General features: G+C 27.0%; 2 protein-coding genes across 4 annotated transcripts in view; one reads left to right on the top strand and one right to left on the bottom strand.

The window, feature by feature from the left end:
• LOC132944515 (protein inscuteable homolog) overlaps nucleotides 1-16,101 on the bottom strand; it is a 40,575-nt gene extending 24,474 nt beyond the window's left edge. The window contains exon 1 of one of the 3 annotated variants that reach the window (XM_061013898.1): nucleotides 15,694-16,101. The gene's annotated coding sequence lies outside the window, so the exon portion shown is untranslated. The remainder of the gene's footprint in view (nucleotides 1-15,693) is intronic. The other 2 variants (XM_061013899.1, XM_061013900.1) reach the window with 2 other exon arrangements.
• Nucleotides 16,102-16,188: 87 nt separating this feature from the next.
• On the top strand, nucleotides 16,189-22,267 carry LOC132944516 (ubiquitin carboxyl-terminal hydrolase 46). Its single transcript, XM_061013903.1, has 9 exons — nucleotides 16,189-16,550; nucleotides 17,182-17,262; nucleotides 19,452-19,668; nucleotides 19,896-19,976; nucleotides 20,051-20,232; nucleotides 20,294-20,449; nucleotides 20,511-20,648; nucleotides 20,731-20,874; nucleotides 20,958-22,267. The coding sequence occupies exons 1-9, from the start codon at nucleotides 16,548-16,550 to the stop codon at nucleotides 21,111-21,113; spliced, it is 1,158 nt and encodes a 385-aa protein (XP_060869886.1). The 5' UTR covers nucleotides 16,189-16,547; the 3' UTR covers nucleotides 21,114-22,267.
• Nucleotides 22,268-24,257: the final 1,990 nt, after the last annotated feature.

The following is a 24,257-nucleotide window of genomic DNA, read 5'->3' as shown; positions in this document are numbered from 1 at the left end:
AAAATCGAACACACAAAAAGTATATTAACATAATATTCCTATATTATATATAATATTTAAATGCAATTTTAAAACTAAAATAAAGGCATAAAAATATAAAATTGTTTTTTTTATCTCATTTATAAAATATAGATATACCTATGGCATACCTATAGAGTATAGATTATAGGTATATAGGTATATCCATATCTGTAAATTAATCCTACATGTAAAATGTAATAAATGTAAAGTATTAACATAAAGAATATTTTTTAATTCTGATTAAACACGTATTTAATGTGTGATTAAAATGATAATAATTCATGTAATGTTCAATAAATAGGTAATGTGAGAAAAACGCGCAAACCCATTGATGCTTGAAAATAACATAATAGAATTTACAATGAAAACACGAAATAAACAATTGTCAATTGACGATTATTACATTTTTATCAATAATATCAAATGGGTCCCTAGTAGTATTTTGTAACGATAATATTATAAAATTATTATAATACTGTTATATTAATATTATAATCACGAATAATATTAGTATAATGTTATAATAATATTTTTAAACCAAAAATATGCGACCTGGCGTATAATTAAATAAAGAATTTCAGTAAAGAATTGATTAAATTTAATAAAAACTGTAACATTGACAGACTACGAATATCTTCAGTCGCATATATTATAATATATATTTATCAAACGATAAGAAACAGACATTGACGTGTAGTTATAAATGAAAATTTGTTGTTTTTACGTTTGTTAACTCAACAAAATCAAAATCGATTGTGCGTGTTATTATTTTAACGCCCATATATATTTAAAATTAAAATAAATATATGCGTGCTTATATTAATTGAACGGGTCACCCCCGTCGTACTAATACAAAAAAACCAGCTATTGCGTGCGGTGTTAGCGAATTTTTCAATCAACATTTACGTAAACGGTTATGCATGTATTATAGGTGCCTACTACAGAAAATCGACTTTACTGAAGATTACCTATAATTATATGATTGTATATTATTTAAAACCCAAAAAATATCCACGTACGAATTAATTGCTACCGTAGATGGTAGACTACGTAGAAAACGACAATCGTTAAGTGTACGCGACCGCACATCTGTCGGATCTCTCCAGTTTCAAGAGACCGCGAACTCGATCGACCGAAGCGCGTACAACGACTGCATAATAAATTACGTTTGTACGCGTACTACGTACTACGTACGATAACAATAATAATAATAATAATAATAATAATATATAATAGCACATATGCGCGTTCGTTTTGATCTCCGGCTAGCGTAACCGTAGGCCCGCAACAGACGCGACGGCAACACGCGTGGCCCCAACGGCAGCAGCAGCAGCCGGCGAGTCTCCGCACGCGCCAAACTGCAGTACATAATATTATATATTATATATATATGTATATAATATACATAATAGTAATATTTACGCGTCGCGGTCGTCGTAGTCATCATCATATTAATATACTATTTTTTTTTCTCCTACGGTCCAGTGACGTTCCCCCGCAAACGGTCCTCCAGTGTTGTACATCATAATATGTATATACACAGTGAGTCACTCCATGCGTATACGCACGGAGTGTGTAAACCGTGTAATTTGCTATCCCAGTGCGTGTATACATTATAACGTACATAATATATCATAATATATGTGTGTACGCGCGTGTGTGTTGTGCATGTGTGCATATATAGGTAAGCCATTTTTTACGTTATACTTGGCACTTAGGGACTTTGATAGGAGCAAGACGACTCGTCCTCGCAATCGCCAATATAATATTATACCCATACCATAGCGGCGTGGCATAGCAGGGTGTGGACTTGAAGAGTTTTTTTTACTTTTCGTCGTTGCGCAACAATTACAACAGTTCTCGCTCAGCATAATATATTAAAATATACTGTATAATATCTACTCACAATGACGGCCGTTTTTCGTTTAGTTTGATAAATGCGTCGTAAAATTATTCAAACTATAAGATTGTTATTTTTTCTATATTATATTATATACATTATACCATTGATTATAAATACTAATCAATGATTATACATAGCCGGTTGGAATTATTATAGTTCGGTATAGGGTATACTCGAATACAGTATCGACACTCAATCAAGATTCTACGAATTATAATTTATAAAATATGTGATAACATATACTGTTAAAACTATTATTAAAAAAAATTATTAATTCTACATGGTTAATTATATATTATATCAAAACGTACCTAGTTATTTATTTATATTTAGCTAGGAAGCTGGTGTACCTATATAATATATTATTATATAGATTTGGAACAATGAATGAACATGTTTTTTTCCGTGTACTAGCTCACTGAATCACATTTTGGAATGTGTGATTATTATTATTCGTGATATCTCAGACGTTGATGAGTCATCTGTTATTTTTTCAATGCTATTCGCTATTATTGTGCATGCAAGGTGACGATATATTTATTATTACATTAGGTGCAAAATTACTATTAAATATAGGTAGTCTATATAGGTACATCACCACATATTTTTTAACTGATAACATAGATTTAAACACTTCCTACTCGCTATGATTTTAATTAAATGATTAACTTATATTTTTGCAGTAAACTTAATTAATAAAGTAATTTCTAATGAATTATGTTTATCACATTTTTTAAACAAATATTACTTATAAAACAGTTAGTTTGTCTGTTAAAATCTTGAAAATCTGAACATTTATTTAAGTAAATCATTATTGAAAACACAATGAAGACAAATTCAAGCTTGTGTTCAATTTTATATTAGTAGAACTTATTAAATAAATTATTTATGGACTAAATCAACAGCTTGAGTAAATTAATCATTGATACTATCGCCTTCTAGTATCATCGAGATTATTATTGATTATTAAAAAGTAAAAGTTTGGAGTTGTGTAGTTTATTTAGACATGGTAATAAAACCATTTTACAATTTGTCTATTATTAATTTACATAAGTACATGACTAATTTTTAATTGCACTGTTAAATTATCTCTGACAAATTGTTTTTAAACGAATAAAATATGATCCACTCATTTATTTCTAGGTACAATTCTAAATCATAAAAGGTACCCTTTCGGAGTACCACCACTGGATGACTTCCCCCTACCGTCAATCAAATATCATCAAATTTACTTATTATATAATATGTATATACAGAATGTAAATATATAAATTTTGTTCAATAAAAAAAAAAAGGTAGGTTAGATTATACCTATATAATTTATACACATTATTATATGCATTACCTATCAAATCACTATTAAGTTGTTTGTTTTATTTATTAAAAATAGATTATGATGGATGTACTAACAAATATAATATGGATAAAAAATAAGGGCATTACAAAATCTTAAAATGTCTTGTATCTTACATTTTCCGAAAAGAATGTTTTAAAAGGGTATAATATTTTATATACTTTTATTATATTAAATATATATTATCCGCTAAACATTACTGTAGGTACCGACTATAATACATAGGTAATAAAATAACATACAGACATCAACCACCAATATTTTTTTTAAGCTTCGGGCAAGTGTCTATTTGGACCTATATATAATACGTCAACTGTGCGTATACATAAAATATGTAACATACCAATATATTTTACAGGATGTTTCTGGAATGGATGGGTTAACTAGTATATGCGTACTCTGGTGATGAAGATTATTTTGACATTTTTTTTCTATCTTAAAAATCTGGGTTTATACATATTATTTTTAGAACATTATCTTAAATGTAAAAATAAATGGTCAAGTTGTAAAATTCTCATACGAATCGACGTGTCACATCAATTTTGCGCTTGTCGCGCATTTTTCAGTTTTCACGTTCGAATCGCTGACTAAAAAAAAATGGTGTGGCTCATCGATTTGTATGAAAACACTACAAGATAAACAGTGGTGATATTTATTTATTGTCATTTAACATACACAATTAATTAACGTATTATTTTACATTTTCAACCAATAAAAAGTGGGTAAGTGGATGTCACTCTGCTGTACAGTAGGTTACAAGTGGGTCACTGTAATGGATGGTGTCAACTCACTGCAGTTAGTGCAACTCAGCCGCCCTGGTAGGCAATGTGCGAAAATTCGATTTGATGCATGCTTGTACCTGATCTGCCCAATAGCAACCAATAATAAATAAATACTATTTCTATTAATTATTTCTCCTATAACCAATAGCCAACCATTTATAAACAAATATTTCCATCGTAAATCTCAAAATCCCTGTTTGAGCACTTCTATTAGTTGGTCGTAGCGTGATGTTATATAGCCTATATAGCCTTCCTCGATGAATGGACTATCCAAAAAAAATAAATAATTTTTCAATTCAAACCAGTAGTTCCTGAGATTAGCCAAACGAATTAAGAGAGATAGCATGAGTTTAATCATAAGAGTTAGAGAAATGGCACTGCACTCATCGGAACATGTTCCGAGGATAGCCAATACATAGCTTTAATATCCTCGTAACAAGCTCTACCCTTGCAGGCGTCATCATACCTAATGTTCCTCGAGGAGCAATATTATCTCCGGACTCCGGTTTTATATACTTTCTCAGCTAACCTATACCAACCATCCCAAACACATCTGTAGCAAAGTACGTAGACGACAATGTTATTTTCACCTCCCACGTTGACTCAGTCGATTCATTACTTCCAATAGCCTCCATGATCACCTCAACTTGCTAACTTCTTGGTACAGTAAGTGAAGTGTCAAAATTAACACTTCCGATTCATCTCACGTAACATGTATACCTAGGTACCCTATTTACAGATTGTGTATTTCAAATTAAAAAAGGTGGGTAAGTGGATGTCGCTCTGCTGTACAGTAGATTACAAGTGGGTAACTGTAATGGATGGTGTTAAATTTGAATTCAATGATATAATATCATTGTATAAGAAAAACGATTCTGAGCGAAAACGGACAGTCAGCCTAGATATTACCAAGTTTATTTGATGGTATTATTGTGAGTAAAGTAATTTATATATAACCCTATTTACGTGGAACCTTGTTTTAAATTTTCAATCCTTAGCTATAAAAGTTACATTTTATAAATTTTTAACTACAAAATAATTAATACATTTTAAATTTGATAAACTTTGTCAAAATTCGAACTTTAAATGGTTATAAAAAAAAATTGTGCGCTCATAAAAATTTAATTTAACTTTTTTGTAGACATTTTTTTTTTTGATAAAGGTAGAAAAACTTATGAGGATTCTTGTATTACATTTTCAAATCTTAGATTTAAAAAGAAAATTTTTTATGAATTTCTAACTCAAAATAATTTGCAAATTTTAGTACTTGTACGTATTGCGTCAATATTTGAACTTTAAATGCATATAAAAGAGAATTGTGACTATGGATTTTTATTTTTTTTTCTTCTAAGAAGAAGACTGAAACGATCTTGGCCTAGAGATTTCCTTGCTTGATCTGTCGGGTGGTACTACTGAGTACCTCCCCTCTCTGTTATATCAACGCTATTCTCCATCAAAAAAATTACTTATTGTATAAAATGTTTGTATAGATTGTAATTATTCTTTTAATAAAAAATCATTGTAAAATCAATACATTCATCATTCCACTCAGAATCTAAAGTGATAAAATAATAACATAATAAAATTAGGGTAAATTTTAAATTATCAAATTTACTGACATACATTTAAGTTGTGTTACATTGTAAAATAATCATAATTAAATACACTTTATTTTGAAAATCTATTCTTATCTACAGTTGTTTAATGTGAGTATGTGACCCCCCGTTAACTTCGATGCACTTTTCCATCCGACGATGTAATGAACTCAACAAACACCAAATTTGTTGGAAAAAACTTGGTTTTTGACGAAGGATTTCAGCTACATTATTAATTCTCATAAAAAGTTCATCTCTATTATTTAATTCTTTGGCATAAACATGTTCTTACTGGATATTCAATGTTAGTGTACTCCATTGTTCAAAATTTAAATAAAAAACTTTTAAATCTTAAAAACAAATTTAAATTGTTGTTCAATATCAAGTATTGAACTCAGTTATAATCAAATCAACTAATGTTCTTTATTTAAAAATTACGGTCAATTAACAATTAGTTATTTTATAATAGGCATTAGTGCATTACGGATAAAAGTTACCATATTTTACCTGTACATCTAAATCACACTAATCAATGTACGTCAGTAAATTCGAAAATTTAAAATAATGCGTTAATTGAGCATAACAACAAAAAACTATCACCACTGTTTATCTTGTAATGTTTTCATACAAATCGATGTGCTACACCATTTTTTTTTTTTAGTCGACAATTCGAGCGTAAAAAATGATGTGACACCTCGATTCGTATGAGAATTTTGCAAAAAAATACAACTTGACTGTTTGTTTTTACATTTAAGATAATGTTCTAAAAATAATATGTATAAATCCAGATTTTGAAGATAGAAAAAAAATTTCAAAAAAATCTTCATTGGGCGGCCATCACATCGAGTACCTACGAATATACTAATTACCTCATCGATTTCAGAAACACCCGGTATATGTTATTATTATTAAAATACATTGGTCATAGCCTACATTATGTGTCTAATTTTACACCACACATATAAAAGCATTATACACTAACGTTTAATTTTTTCGAATTCGAATTTTTTTATGACGAATTTATATATTTTTTTTAGGGTAGATTGTATTAGTTAGGACAGTTAGGTTATACTTTAACCATTGATCTGTTCAACTGTTTCATATTTTAATAGAGTATATAACTAATCAATTATTTTGAAAGACCCCACTCGACCCTAAAGGGGTGTGACATCGTGTACAATGCGTGTCCATTATTATAAAGGGTATAAGTTCCACTTTATAGACTCGGTGACATTTGGTGTTTTCCCTGACAAGTGTTCCTTGTCACTTATTCCCCAAAGCAAGCTGTTATCAATAGAGCGAAATAAAGAATTTAACTGGATCAAGTGGATTAATACTGCACCCCTTTACAGCAAAAAGACAATATAGTAGTAATGATGTTATGGGAAGTGCTTTCAAAGCTCGGCAGATGTTACTTTTGTAGTTTATTATAATTTATAACGTAGATTATTATATATAAATATAATAAAAAGGTTAGGTTAGGCCATTATATAGGGTATGTATATTATAATGCCTAGAATTTTATTAAAAATAAAACTATGAATATTTCTAACCATAATGGTTGAAGCTAGATTTTTTTAATTGATGACCTACATAATAAAAATTAAGAACATTGTTATTTTTATTTTTATTTTATCTTACGTTTGCAAAATATAATTTATGTAGGTTTAGTGGACGTTCGTGTTGCAAACAATAGACTTAAACATTATATTTTTGTGATAATACTTTGTATAACTTGCGACTATTTTACTTGTGATATCATTTAGAGGTTGCGCAGTTTTTTTAATGTAGGCATACCAGTTGCTGTAGGTAATCGCGTATAATATTGAATTTCAGTTGAACGATTAAGCACGGACATTCAAACTACAATGTTTTACTTTAAATAGTATCATATTTGTAATATTTACAGTACATACGTACAAACTACAGCTAATATGAATATAATATGTATTAAAGTAATGTAATTACATATTAGTTATTACTTTATCGTGTTTAAAAATTAAGAATATGTACTTCAATCACTGCACTGCATGATTTATTTAAATACCTGAACCTATAATATTATAAGCTTCTATTTTGGCTGATTATATTTTTTATTATATTATATCTTTGTTAAATATGGTTTGGATTGGCTATTGGCATATTTTATTGTTGCGACTTGCGAATTCCTCAATGTCATAATATAGGTACTCTCATATGGTTTTACAATAAATTGTTATGTTACCGGCGACACATTTATCTAGTTTAACAATAACAGTTTATCATCAATGAAGGTACATTATACATCATACCTACCTACATATTACATATACTATACAAATAGCGGAAGTATGCAAAAATAATCAACGTGGTCATTTGCAAGGTTGGGTAGAACATAATATGATGTAAAAAAACATCGAGAATGTTATGAAATAAATTTGCTGTATCAAATAAATTTAAGTCAGTGTATGGAAAAACATCATCCTGTTTATATAATTTGATAAGGCCATAATTTACCTAGATGGAATAATAATAATAACAATATATAAAAAGTTCATATTACCATATGGCACATAATATAACATATATTTCATGCTTGTAAAACATATTTTTATAACCATACGTTAGTACCTACAAATCTACCATGGGTATATTATTATTAAATTAAAAGGAACAATAATAATGGAGTTATTATTAATATTAATTGCTTGTAGGTATGTCTAATTTATTAATTTTTAAATGATTTAAATACCATTTTTTCCAAATAATATGTCGCGAACTGTGGGTGTTGGGGGCTGTTTTAGCATTATACTTACACCTCTGCAGCCGCATCATTTAATAAAATTCAAGCATTTCAAATTTCAATAATACTGAATGCTGTATTGGACTTAACATATTGAATGTTTTGAATAGGTACCTAACTTTGTGTAAATGTAATATGTTTTGGTAATAAAGTAGGTATATTATATTCAAAATACATCATCAAAACAAAATGTAATTTGTTATGATAAACCGATTTACAATTAACAAAACGTATTATATTATACTATAAAATATAAGTACATTTTGTTGAGTATTCTTTAATATGATATATGTTATAAAGTTATATCATAATATGATACATTTTAATAAAATACTTGTATAATACAAAATTGTATAATTAATACATGATTATTACATAAAAAGAAAGAATAGTGTTATTGGTATGATAAATCATAATTTGTTTTTTTATGCAAATAATTTCAGTATTTTTATATTCATAAAGTTGTCTGATACAGCTTAAAAATCTCAACTATAGGGAAACGTACTATGGGTATGTTATAACTAATATAACTTTTATTGTTATGAAACAGTTTATACCGAAATATTTTTCCTGCAGGTGTGACTGCAGGTATATGCATATACATTTATTATATTATTCCATTTACAGATGTGATTCATGTACAAGGAATATCATTATACCCAATGATATAAGTGTTACTATTTTGCTGACGAACATGAAAGATTACGTGATAATATGCACACAATGCGACATCATTCAGATATGGTGATTATAGGAACAATGATTATTGTCAGACAACATGTTTTGTAAGATGGTGAACAATTTCTTATTAGCATTTTTATAAATATATAACATTTCTGTCATGTAAGCAATCTTTTAAATACACTTCTTAATTCTATAGTTCTATATCAAGGTCAAATACACAGTCATTAATTATTTTAATTTTTAAAATATACTTATATTATTTAAATAGTATATAATTTCCAATTACATTTTTACGTAATTCGTTGGTATTACTTATTTGAATATAATTATATTTTATACAATTTAATTTTACATTTTCTTAAAGGTAAACAATAATTATACTAAAAAGTGCTAACTTTTTACTTTTTAGAAATAATTGTATTTTACATTATTTGAAGTCATCACAAAAAAAAATTCTACTATTTTTATTTTTTTTCGTTATTATTTTTGGAATGATAGTTTATACATATATTATTTTGTATAGGTACACCGAAGCAGAATATTTTTGAGAATTTCAAAATCTAAAATTAAGTTTACAATGAGTGAGGCATATTACCACAAGGGTATACCCCCAAAATATTGGTCCACTCATCTTCACTTTTAATACTTATACGTTGTGACAAATTTTTCTCATTCTTCTACTAACTAGTCACTCTAAATTCAGTTTTAATACATCCGAATTGGAAAAGAAGTAGGTATACAGTCATTCAAAAAGTAAAAACTTCAAAATTATAACTATAGAAAATATTTATTTTTAATAAATGTTATTTTGTAATAATGACTTAAAATTATTTTTAAAAAATTATTTATGTAAGCGTTAATACTTTTCGAGAATATGACGAGCTTCCCTTTTAAAGAATCTCTGCTTGTATACTTTCCAAATAGTAACATAACGATAACATAATCTAACTCTAAGTCTAATAAATAAAACAATATTACAACGGAGTACATACATTGAAATACCTATCCTCTATTTGTCTTATGAGTATTTACAAACATAAACATTTTAGGCAGGAAAACGAAATGTATACATTCTCAATTTATTCTTCTTCCTATTTCTATTTACAGCTAAAATTGTTATTTTTATTGTTTGAATTTAAATTATACATACAAATAATAAAATTAGTGAATGTTATAATTTATAACCAATATAGATATTATTTAAAACATTATATTGTATCTATATCGTTTTTTAGTTACACTAACTTAATTGACACTCACTTCATAACCATTTTATTTTCTCTTACTTTCTATAGAAAATACTATTAAAAAGTATGGCCATAAAATACATGAAATAATTGGAATTTCTGGAAAGTGTAAAACTAGTAGTTGAAACCAAATAGAATTTAATTTCATCGTGCAATTTAATTTCTAGTAGGCATACAAGGTAATCCATTTAAGAGGATACTCACTAGCCCGCTCATTAGGTTTTATACTATTATTTTAAAAAGTTTTAACTTTTTTGAAAATATGTTTTCTACATAATTTGATACAATTACGACGCAATATTGAAATTGAAAAAAAAAATGTTTATCAATTGTTTACTCATATCGTTATACATTTTACAAAATTATAATAAAATACTACATAAAATAATATATTATTTTCAGTTTGTTAATATACATTTATTTAATGGTCAACATCTAGTGTATATATTTTTTAAATTTGAAATACACAACCTTTAAATAGGGTACCTGGGTATACTTGTTACGTGGGATGAATCGGAAGTGTTAATTTTGACTCTCCACTTACTGTACCAAGAAGTTAGCAAGTTGAGGTGATCATGGAGGCTATTGGAAGTAATGAATCGACTGAGTCAACATGGGAGGTGAAAATAACATTGTCATCTACGTACTTTGCTACAGATGTGTTTGGGATGGTTGGTATAGGTTAGCTGAGAAAATATATTATAAAACCGGAGTCTGGAGATAAAATTGCTCCTCGAGGAAAATTAGGTATGATAACGCGTGCAAGGGTAGAGCTTGTTACGAGGATATTAAAGCTATGTATTGGCTGTCCTCGGAACATGTTCCGATGAGTGCAGTGCCATTTCTCTAACTCTTATGATTAAACTCATGCTATCTCTCTTAATTCGTTTGGCACGTCCACGCCTCCCAGTCATCGGGACAAATGTTCCGTCTATTTCTATAAGTCTATGGTTATAGTGCAGAGGTTTCGCTACCAAGGGTATATTTAAACATATTATTGATAAAAGTTATTTAGATATATTATTATTGACATACGTTCTATATAGGTATACCTATATCGCCGCGGCAAAAGAGGAATGTTTATGATTACCTATTAAAAAATATTAGCTTAATAAATTACTCTTAACTATTTTTACAAAGTTCAACTATAGGTATAGTATAAGTGTAGTGCTGTATAGCAAGTACCCATAATATTATACTATTTATAAAATATAAATTATAACCATTATAGATATCTACTATCTGTCCATCTATATTTATTAGCGTATTAGATGAGTAAAGTATTGAAACTGAACTATATAATATAATGTTATGTCAAGTTGGTATACTATTATAATATATTGTTCGTGCTCCTGTATACGAACCTATAGGTATAATACTTCTAGGTGTTTCAAAATATTTTAATCAAAAACATAGGCAAAGCTGGTTTAAAAGATATTAAGTAAATTGTTTAAATTGGTAAAATATGATTGAATAGCGTATACCTATATGGATATATATTATAATAGTAAATAAACGAAGAAAAATATTAATTACTGACTCTTGAACATTTTTTCCATTAAAATTATTTATAATTTTTACAAACAACAATAGTCAATAATATAATATAATAAGCTACTTAGCTACCTAATATATTAATATTCCATACATAGATTAGGTTAGTTAAGCTTAAATTTTAATATAATATGTATTATTTATTAATATGTACAACTGAATACCTAAATAATTTTGTTGAGGTATCAATAAAAAATTATTATATGACTTGTTATTATAGAATATTACTATTATAATTATTTTAACTCAAAATTTAGTTCAATCGGTGTTTATTTTCTGTATGTTTATACTTTATTGTATATAACTTATCATTTACATTTTATAAGCGGGATAAATAGTCGCCCCAGCCGCCTCGGAGGCGTAACATCCGGCCTTGTAGTCCAATATACAGACACAGTCAAAACAAAATTAACGCCTATCGTCTGAAGACTGAAACCGTTTCTCTGGTATTAATATAATCTAATTATTCATGTACTATAGACATTAGACGACGTGTCAGTGTTCAGTATTCACAGTCCTCTATCATCATAGTTATAAATGTAGACTTGTATTTTTGTCAATAAAACTTTATTTCGATTTTCAAATGAATGCCTTGTTTGCATCATACAGATGTTTAAAATGCACAACACACAGATAACGAGTATCACGAGTACATTATTATATTAATGAATGCATATTGTTTCAGGGGTAACCTAACCTAAATATAAAAAAAAATCGTAAATAATAGAAATTTTGTAACTTCCTATACTCAATTTCCGATTGTGTCCGTTTAGTTATTTTATTTTTTTTATGCATAAAAAATTTGATTTTTAGGTATTATACTAAATATATATTACATGAAGGCTTTGAAATAAATAATAATTTCTATTAATTCAATAATTATAATAGGTTTAGCTTCTTTAGTGATTAGTGACATGTTGGATTCAGAAGGAAAAATGTACTCTTATCTTGAAATTAAAGATGGGTAAATGGGTAATTAATAATTTATTACAGTCAAGAAAGGCTTATTAGTTCGTAATGTCCAACATATAGTCTACAACTTTTAACTGTATATCTATAATTATTATGTAGATTATTAAATTACTATTTAATTTCTTGATAAATATCATCATGTGATACCTGCGTAAATACGTTATACTATATTATACACTGTTAAGGATACTACTTTACTATACTATATATAAGTTATAAGTATCTATATATAAATTATTATATTATGTATGATGTACCTTATTAATTTTATAGAATATCTATACCTCATATACATAGTTTAAGTTAGGTACCTATAATTATTTTCTAGATGGATAAGATTAGGTACGACAGATACGTTTTTACTTATATTTATACTACCTACCGTCCTACCTATACCTATTACATTTTATTTTCTACAAAAGCTTATACTAGTTATACTGCAGTTGTAGGTAAATATATTAATTATAATAATTTATTTGGTTCAGTGACAACGATTAAATTTAAGTACCTCCTTAATCCTTTACTTAAAAACTGTTTAACTATTTAACTTTAAACTGTTTAAACTTTAATGTATTATTATAACTTTAGGCTTTTGCCCATATTTTTGAAATAATATATATACGTAGGTAAATCAATACCAGCGTACGTGGTCTCTGAATATGTACCAAACGGTGTGAAATTGCACACTGTGATTAGGATTGTGGTACAAATACGAGTATAGTTTAAAATTAATCTGAATATTTATAGTAAATTGCATTGTGTACATAATAAATAATAACTAAAAAGTTTCAAGTCACTACGAATAATATTTTTTTTAATTATATCAAAACAACTAAATCCTTTATTTTTCGTCTAAATTTAAACTTGAAATGTCTATACAAAAAAATGTGCATTATATCGATTATAATAGGTATGTATTTTTTTTAGATTTTTCGGTTTCTGTAAAAAAAAACTTATATGGAACCTTGTATTTTTGCTTTGTACCTATATTCTTTACTACGTATTGATAAATATTAAATAATCGTTATAAATTAGAATTACTGTTATTTTTTTTTTTTTTAATTTATTTAAGCATATTTACAATCTATACAATTTGTACAATAAGTAAATTTGATCACATAGGTAATATTAAAATGACTTGAATGTCTTGAGGGGGGAAACCCGTCCATCAACAGTACCTACTATTTAATTTGATGAGTTCATATAATATGGAGACCGTTAGGCAAGAGCGTCTATTGGCCATTTTCTTTTTAACCTCCTCGGAAGATTGTTGGGGATGGTTATAGAGGACATGCGGGAAATTAAAGGGTTTTGGTTCGAGTGCAGTTTGGAGTGAAACTTTTTGTAATGACGAGTTGCTATTTCGTTGACTGTTGGGATTTGGAGATCTTTATGTAATGCGTCGTTGGTCATATACCATGGGGCTCCAGTTATTTGTCTAAGACATATAGACTGGAAAGCTTGTATGGGTCTTATATTGGATGGTTTGGCTTGGCCCCAGATTTGGATACCATATGACCAGAGGGGGGTAATTATCGTCTTGTATATTAATATTTTGTTTTTTAAATTCATTGAAGGAGACAATAATGAACGGAGGAGATGTAGACGTGTGTTTGATTGTTTTCTTTTCTGTTTTGTGTGTTGGGCCCAGGTAAGTCTTTTACCTAGATGAACTCCGAGGTATTTGGTTACATTTTGGACAGTAATTGGTGAATTATTGAGCAAAAGTTGTGGACATTCGTTTTTTTTTTCAGAGAAAAATTTATTTGAACTGATTTGTTTTCGTTTATTTTAATTTTCCATTTTTGAGTCCAATCGGAGATTAGATTTAAGTGGTATTGTATATCGTGGGTGGCTATGTTTGGGTCTTTATTTGATGCTAGTATAGCGGTATCGTCTGCATATATCGCTAGAGTTGTATGGTTTGTTTTGGGCATATCCGATGTGTAGATATTGTAGAGTATAGGTGATAGATCACTTCCCTGGGGTACTCCCGCTTTGATTTTATGGTAGACAGAGTAGGAATTGTTAAATTTAACAGTGAAATATCGGTTGTACTATTATTTAAAAACTATTTAAAATTTTACAAATTGTATACTGTACACATATATTGTTGTATTACATATTCACGATTTATTGTTTTTTCTCTTATATGTTTTAATTATTAGCGAACATAAATTGGGAATTGTAAATAAAATGTTGGTTTGTTTAAAGTTCCATTTTAATTTCTAGAATTCAGAAAGTAGAAAAATAACAGTTATAGTGTATAATCACTAATCAGTAATAACTTATAAAATAGCACCAGTCAAGTAAAATAATGATACATTAAAATGTTTAACACATTGTCACAATTTTGTTATTACTATATAATCTGGTGTTAAGTATATAGGTTATTATAGGTAACCACTATTGTCTATTACTCTAAATAAATTAAAGCCATTAAAAGGTGATAATTAATAATAATTATAGCCTGTGTGGCTGTTTCCATTTAGCATAATTCATTATACTATAATAGTTTAATAACATCTAAATACGCCTCATTATAGGTAGACAATAGTCATTTACGTTTGCTAAATGTTATAGGCTTTATTTTTGACGGGTACCTATCTACATTTATAGGTATTTATTTGTATTCTACGAAAAAAATTTCTCATAACATGTATAAAACATTTGCAATTAATTAAAAATTAACAAAAAAAAAAAAAAAATAATAATTATAATAAATTGGTGCGACTAATTTCTGACAGGTCTGTCATTATTTTTTTCACAACTCATAAACATAGTCTATAATGTACAAACTTATATATTCCATAGCATACGCGTCTTGCAGTCGGTTTTTACCTATGGTCCATGATCTATTGGGTATATACCTAGGCTATGGATGAATCCAATGTGTACTTCTGAGTATAGTTCGTCGCCGGACGCACAGCAATTTAATTCGACGGGATCTCAAACGGATAACACAGTTTTTGTTGAAGTGTCAACGGTTTTGAACGGGTTATTCGAACGAAATTCGGCGGAGCACGCACAAATCACGCGAACGAAAGAAAACACACGGGAGGTGACGCGACCGCGGTGCACTCGAGACGAACGAGGAAATTCAACTAAACGCGGCAAAAACCGAACGCATCGATGTCCCTCGTGCATCAGCGCCGGCGACGGCACCGTAGAGTATCACAATAATATGGTGATAAATCCGTAAATGTTATTACCGTGCGTGGTGCCGTGCGTGGTACGACTGTGATCTGACGACAATGTTATTAATTGTATTGTACGCCGGCCCGGTCGTCTTCCGAACTCCTCGTTTGCCACACTGCACAAGACTTTCTGTTGTCGGCGTGTGTTTATCTTGTCGCTTGATAGTTGTTGATTAACAGCGATAGCCGATAAGTCGATAGTCAATATTCGATAAGACAGAGTTACGCTGTCCACGACAGTGAAGAGCGAACGCACTCGAAATAATTAATTTCGCGCTAGCCCCTACGGTTCTTACGTTCTGTATGCAGTCGAATTCTCACTGAAATACGACAGACTGATCTATATATTCAGTGTAATGTAAAATGTACGGACATACGTATTCGGTTTTCGGAGAAGCGCTAAAGTTCATTTTTCAGTGATGGCTTGATTACACCACTGAAAAGTTGTATTGTAATATGGTAATATTTGTGTTCAATATTTTATCTTATTTTTTTCATTCAAGTACTTTAAAAAGTAACACTATGGCACCACCTATCTGAATATTCCCATAATTTATTTCAATTTATTTCTTCAAACAAATTATTTATTTTATTTTATGCAAAATAATTATTTCATGTTTTATTTACATTTAAATGTACCTATTTATTAAAATTTAAAACTACTTGTTTTTAAAAAATAAAACCTTTCATTAACTTTTATTTTAAATAAAACAAGTTAACACTAATCTATGTTGAGAAACATTGAAGAGTATATTATATATTTTTAATCATTAAACAGTTGATGCAAGTTGTAACTTTTTTTTACACTTATAATCTTATTTTTATTTAACTGGTTTTGTGGTAAATTTTAATAATATATCAATCAAAATACATTATTTAATTTTTCATCAACATTTTATTAAATATATAGATCAACTTATTAGGTAACTTTTTATACTTTTTTTTAAACATCAGTGTATTTACAAATTTACAATCCATACATAATAAGTGAATGTGTAAGACAAAAATGATATAAATGGAAAGATCTTTGTAGTACAATCAGCTAATTTTTGTATTTTTTAGTTGTGTAATATTTAATGTTGTGTTTTAGGGCGGTAATGTGTCACAACTAGAAAGAGATATCGGATCAGATCAGTTTCCTCCAAATGAGCATTATTTTGGTTTAGTTAATGTAAGATTATCATTGTTAAATAATTTTTTTTTATAAAATATTTTAATTCTCACTTTAATGGATGCCTATATCAAGTACCTGCCTATATTTGATTAGATGTTTTTTGATATTACTATTAAAGTAATTCATTTTAATAGTATTATTACTTTGGTTGATTTAATTTTTGCAGAAAACTGCATTTATTATATTATTAATTGTTAAATTAATTTTTATAGTAGTGTATATTTTTTATATTATATTATATTATTGTTGTTAATTTTGTAGTCACTGCCACTTACCTTAGGAACAGTGAATAAGTTCAGGGTATAAATAGATAATTGTTTAAAATTAATTTAAATCTTTTAAAGATGTCATTGCTATAAATAAAATTTATAATATACTTGAAAGTTTTAATTCCCCTCAAATAATGTTTTTGAATTATTACAATAAAGTAACTAACATTACTATTCTGTTTAAATATGTAATTTTGACCAAATTTTAATTTAAAATGTCTATTAAGAAAAATTGTGGATGTATGCTTTTTAGAATTTTTAGTCTCAATATGAACTATTTATTAGGCACCTTGTGTTAATATTTCTAGTCTTAGGTATAAAAATTAAACATTTTATAACATTTAAATACAAAATAATTTGCAAAACTCTAATGCATGAAAAAAATTCCTTGCATATTATGTATCATTACTATTATTAAATGACTATAGCAATAGCATATAAGCAACCTTGTATTACATTTTCAAGCATTTTGACGGAGCGGACATTTTTTTAAGACAGTAGGAAAAAATGTCAAATGTCTGTAAATAGTTCAAAAATGAAATTATTTTAAATTATTTATATTAAAAAATTATATCATGCATAGAAAATGGTAATATAAATTTCTAATGAAAATTTCAAGTATTTAGTATTATTTATTTTTGATTTACAACAAAATATCAAAAATTGTTTGAGGAGTAATAGTTATTTTATGGGTAAATATCCAATGTAAAAATGTCATCTTCAAACGCTCATTAAAAATCGATGTAACTTTCTACTAAACTTATTTTTTTAAAGGTAGGAAAACTTATGCAAAATTTTGTATTTAATTTACAAATCTTAGATATGAAAGGAAAACTTTTCATGAATTTCTTACATCAAAATAATTCGCAAATTTTACCAATTTTGAGAAATTTCATCAAAATTCTAACTTCAGACACTCATTAAAAAATTATTGTAGATTTACGCTCGACTTAAATCATTATAACACAAATTACAATTTATGAAGAACTTTGTATAAAATTTTGACCAAGCAACAAATTATTTTCGTCAATAATAATAATAATAAACTAATAAAAGTCAACAATTTCTCATACCTATAAAAAGCTCAACAATTTTTTAATTATTTTAGAATAATTTTATCATAATTTGAAAATGGTAGTACAAAAATTTGGAGAAAAATTCAAATATCTACGGTAATTTGTTTTTGAGTCACACCAATATAATAAAATCAAGTTCGTCAAAAACTGTTTTTTTTGTAAAAATTCACGTTTTTTTAAAAAATTTTGGGCGAGTTTTTGCAACGCTTTGGAAAACAAGTATGAGTTTTATAATTTTAACCCTCAAAGTACCAACTTGATTTGCTTTCTTATAAGAAAAGATGTTAAGGTAGAAATTTGAAGCATTTCTTCTTCTATAAAAAGTGTTCGGAGACAAAAAATAATTTTAAAATCAATATATTTATCGCTCAGAATACAAAATAAAACTAAACATTTTTACTTTACCGCTTTTTGCAAACTTGCTTGGTGAATAACCTGGTATGGTATGGCTGTGTAGTGTATATGTAAAAAGATGGTTTAGTTTTAATAGATAATGTCTTGGTATTGAATTGAATGTTAATAACTAGTATTTTGAATTTAAATTACTTTTATGAGTATCTAGTTTTAATAGCATTTTCTATAACAAAAAAAAAAACAATAATTATAATATTGGTCATCTTTATTTAAATGATATAATAAATTATTTTAATCAGCTAATGATTGATTTTTAATGGTCTGTTAAAATTATTATGCAAACTTAATTTCAACCCCATGATATTTTATGATATAAATGATGTTATGTTTTATTTTATATTGTACTGAAACTATACAAAGTTTAAATAATTAAAATAGTTTTTATGTATTTAAAATTACCTTTTTAATAAACATATTTTTTTTTCAGTTTGGAAATACATGCTACAGTAATTCAGTTCTTCAAGCTCTTTATTTTTGTAAACCTTTTCGAGACAAAGTATTAGAATACAAAGCTCGTAATAAGAGAAATAAAGAAACATTGCTCACATGTTTAGCAGATCTATTTCATAGTATTGCTACTCAAAAAAAGAAAGTTGGGTCCATAGCCCCCAAAAAATTTATTAATAGGCTCCGAAAAGAGAAAGGTAATACAGCACATTGTATTTTCTATATAATCATAGTTAATAATAAATATTTATACCAACATGAAGTAATTTTTAATTAAAAACCATTGTAAATAAACATTTAATATTTTCACATCTTGAATGTGAAAAATAAATGTATATTTTAAATTGTTTACAAGGTATTAATTATTGTAGTTCGATTTATTTCACAGTAATTACTAATGCCTGAATTTTTTTTTAATTTACAGAAGAATTCAATAACTATATGCAACAAGATGCTCATGAATTTTTAAACTTCCTTATAAATCATATTAATGAGATTATTCTTTGTAAGTAAAATAAATTATTGATACATCTAGAATGTATAAGAATTTTAATAATAAATTACAAATTATGTTTAAAGCTGAACGTAACCAAACAAATTGTAATGGTAAATCTAAATCAATTACACCTAATATTGTTGATGGAGAATCAACTACTAGTAGCATCACTAGCTCAAGTAGTCATAATCAAGATCCAACTTGGGTACATGAAATATTTCAAGGGATACTAACGAGTGAAACTAGATGTTTAAACTGTGAAGAAGTAGGTGTATTACAAATTACAATTTTATTGAATTAAACTAAGCTATAAATATTTATTTTAGGTCAGCAGTAAAGATGAAGACTTTTTCGACCTCCAAGTAGATATAGATCAAAATACTAGTATTACACACTGTTTACGTTGTTTTAGCAATACAGAAATGCTTTGTAGTGATAATAAATTTAAGTGTGACAATTGCTGTAGCTATCAAGAAGCCCAGGTAATAATTTATTTATTTTTATTAGTTATCTAATATGTGTAATATATTATGGATATTTTAGAAATGTATGCGGGTCAAAAAATTACCTATGATATTGGCATTGCATTTGAAAAGATTCAAATACATGGAACAATTTAATAGGCATATAAAAGTATCTCATAGAGTTGTTTTCCCTTTAGAACTTAGATTATTTAATACGGTAATTATTTTTTTTATTTGCATATTATGCATATTGACTATAATATTGTTGACATAAAATAACAATAACAATTATGTTACAGTCTGATGATGCTGTTAATCCAGATAGAATGTACAATCTTGTAGCTGTAGTTATACATTGTGGCAGTGGGCCAAATAGAGGTCATTACATTAGCATAGTTAAAAGTCATGATTTTTGGCTACTGTTTGACGATGATATGGTTGATGTAAGATTTTAATTATTTTATTTAATAATCTATTAAATAGTAATTGTATAACTTTAATTAATATCTTGTTTCCTTTCAAATAGAAAATTGATCAATCTGCTATTGAAGATTTCTATGGTCTCACGTCAGACTTACAGAAATCATCAGAAACTGGTTATATACTTTTTTATCAATCTAGAGATGCTGCTGAAATATCAAAATCTGGCATGGCTGATTCAAAATCAAGTCATTGTAAATGAATGTCCAAATTTTATGTTTGGTATTTATTTATAATTGCATAGCACAATGTGATTTTTCACTTGTGTTTGGAAAAAGTGATATTAACTTAAATGCATATTTAATTAGTCAAATAATTATTAATTGTTATTATCAGTGATATAAAATGTTAATTTGCGATGCGCCTTGTTAGTCAACTAACCAATTTTTTGGTGATATAATTCATTTATATATATTACTAGCTGATTTCTTTAAAATCTAATTTAATTAATGCTCATGTTGTTTAACATATATTTAATCCACTTGAATTTTTTTTTAGTGAAAATCAGAGCAGTTATTTATTTTTCCAATGTTTACCTCAAAGATATCAGCCTTTTTAAGGACATAATATTAGAATATTAGTATCTATTTTATTATTTTTAAATTATAATTTTCTTTCTATTGTGTTAGCCTGTTAAATTTTAGCATAACATTCATACTAATTTATATGGCTTAACTTGAACCTGTTTTACAATTAACATAATAGAGATTCTAGTTTTCTTTAAAACATATATGTGATATTCTTTGACTTTATTTAAAAAATGAGCAGTACAATTGTGTACGAAAATACATATTAGTATACTGTTTATGAATTTAACACATGGATATATACATTTAATAGCTTTGATTAAACTCTTAAAAAAATTTTTGTAGGTATTAGGTAAAATAACCGATAATAACTACTTAATAACATAATATTATGTTATGTAGTTTCTGATTTATTTATATTTTATCAAGATTCTGGTAATTATTATGATATACAATTTGGTTGGGGTTTGAAGATATTAATTATTAATTCTAATAAATTAGAGATTATAAAAAAAAAGATAACAACAAGTAAACAACTAAAGACTACTAAAAGTAGAACCAAAAACCCTTGTTAATTTTTTCTATTTTAATACTAATTTTGACTGATTTTCATAATATAATTATGACATGTTGACCAACGGACATAATATTATGCAAATAGTAATTTTAAGAGTTTAAACAAAAACTATAAATATATTTAGAATGTAGATTCAATAACAGTATAATGTTAAATATATTAGTTTAACTTTTAAAATGTAGTTCGGACATGCCCTATTATATCAAAATGTGATATGACCTATGAAATTAAAATAACCAGTTTGAATTTTAACTAGTATTATATTTTAATTGACTTAAGTATTAAAAATATGAATATTAAAATATATTCATACTCCAGTTAGTAATTTTAATTACATATAATCAATTGTACACCCGAATAAGTAATTTAAGTACTACACTTTTTTATTTTAAATTTTAATATTTAACACATTATTTATAATATTTCACTAAAAGTTACCATTTTTAATTTGTTTAAAAAAAAATTTTATATTTATATTTTAATTTATTTTAGGGAATTAATGTATGTCTAATATAAATGATAATCACTTAGTAATGTGTGTAAAACAAGCAATAAATTGTTGTTAATGTTATATTGGAATTTGTTAAGTATTGTTTTTGTTGAACAACGTTTTAGAATTTTAAATTGTTACTAGGTTACCTATAATATTTATTATTTTTATTAACGATACATATATCATATATATATGGTTAAAATATTTTATTATTCAGTACGTTTATAAAAAATATATTTGCATTTTTTTTTTTAATATATAATGGTAATTTTATATATTCAGTGATTTAACACATGACGCATTTAATAAGCTAACATTGTAACATAACATATTCATTCTTATTCATGAAAACCATATTATTACAACCGTCAAATTTAAAGCATTTTACAATATATCTATTGAACATTACATTTTTATTTTATTATAATTAATAAAACTAATTGTTGAGACAAACAATATTACGGGAAGTAGCTAAAAAATATACAAAAATAGAGAAAAAAAATAAAAACAGCTCAATATATATATGCATATAATATAATACTACTAAAGGTACATTTCCCTGGCACCCCCACTTTTGAGTTCTGCATCTGGAGCCAAGGCTTTAGATTGTTCTTTCAAAATATCTTAAGTTACTTTTTTTTTATAACTACACAATAGTGACGAACGCAGAATTTTTCATGGATGGGGGGGGGGGAGAATTTAAAATTAATAATTACAATTTTATTTTTATTTTGTCCAGTCTTATAATTTCAGACGTTTATGTGAAGTATTTTACAAGAGTTTGTACAACTTATGCTTCTTGACATTTCTTGTAGAAAAAATGATCTGATCATCAACTTCATTGGAGGGGTATTATAAAAAAATTTGAACTATTTGGTACTTTTGGGAGGCACAGTATAAAATACTCATTACTTTTAACAATAGTCGAGAACAAAATTAAAATTTATTAAATTTTTAATATTATTATTAAAAAAATTCTTTGGTAATCTTGGTGGAACACAATATGTGTTTTCTTTGTCGAAGTATTGATTTTTGGTTGAGTATAAATCACAGTAAAAAAATACATTGTTAAATTTTTATTTTTACTTTATGGGATCAAAATTAAAATAGAAAATATATAACCAAAAATAATTATTAAAGTATTCGTAACTTAAGTAGTATATTTTTTTACAGATTACTTAGAAAAAGTATTTAAAAAACGCATTTCAGTAGGTATGTACCTAGTTAAAAAGTATTTAAATACTTTTATTCAAATATTTATACCCATAAGTACTTTGCTACACTGCTTGCATAGAAGTTGTATTGTATTATTCTGTATCTAAACTCGAAACCAGTGGCGTAACTGGATAAAAATCTAGTGGGGGGGGGGGGGGGGGGGGGTAAAAAAATTAACCCGTTCGGCCGTTCCTGTAGTCATAATCGCGATTTCAAGATAATAACGTGTTCACAAATCACGGATAATAATGATCACGAATAATGCGATTATTAAAATAACAGTAACACTGACAATACCTATGTCAACAAAATATTATTCAACAAGAGAAACCTTAAATAAATAAAACTTTTATAAAGTAATTTGAGGAAAAAAATATTTTAATATTATAATAGAATATAAAATTCATTATAATATTTATACTATTCATACTTTTTAAATGTGGATTATTTGGAGGGGCAAAATGATACTTTCACCCCCCACAAACATTTCTGGGGGGCAAGTGCCCCCCCTGCAATTACGCCACTGCCCGAACC

Source organism: Metopolophium dirhodum, chromosome 5 (assembly GCF_019925205.1).
Source record: "Metopolophium dirhodum isolate CAU chromosome 5, ASM1992520v1, whole genome shotgun sequence".
In the NCBI taxonomy this organism is placed as follows: domain Eukaryota; kingdom Metazoa; phylum Arthropoda; class Insecta; order Hemiptera; family Aphididae; genus Metopolophium; species Metopolophium dirhodum.
Note: the sequence above shows the minus strand (reverse complement) of the source record. Positions and strands in the feature narration are given on the sequence as shown.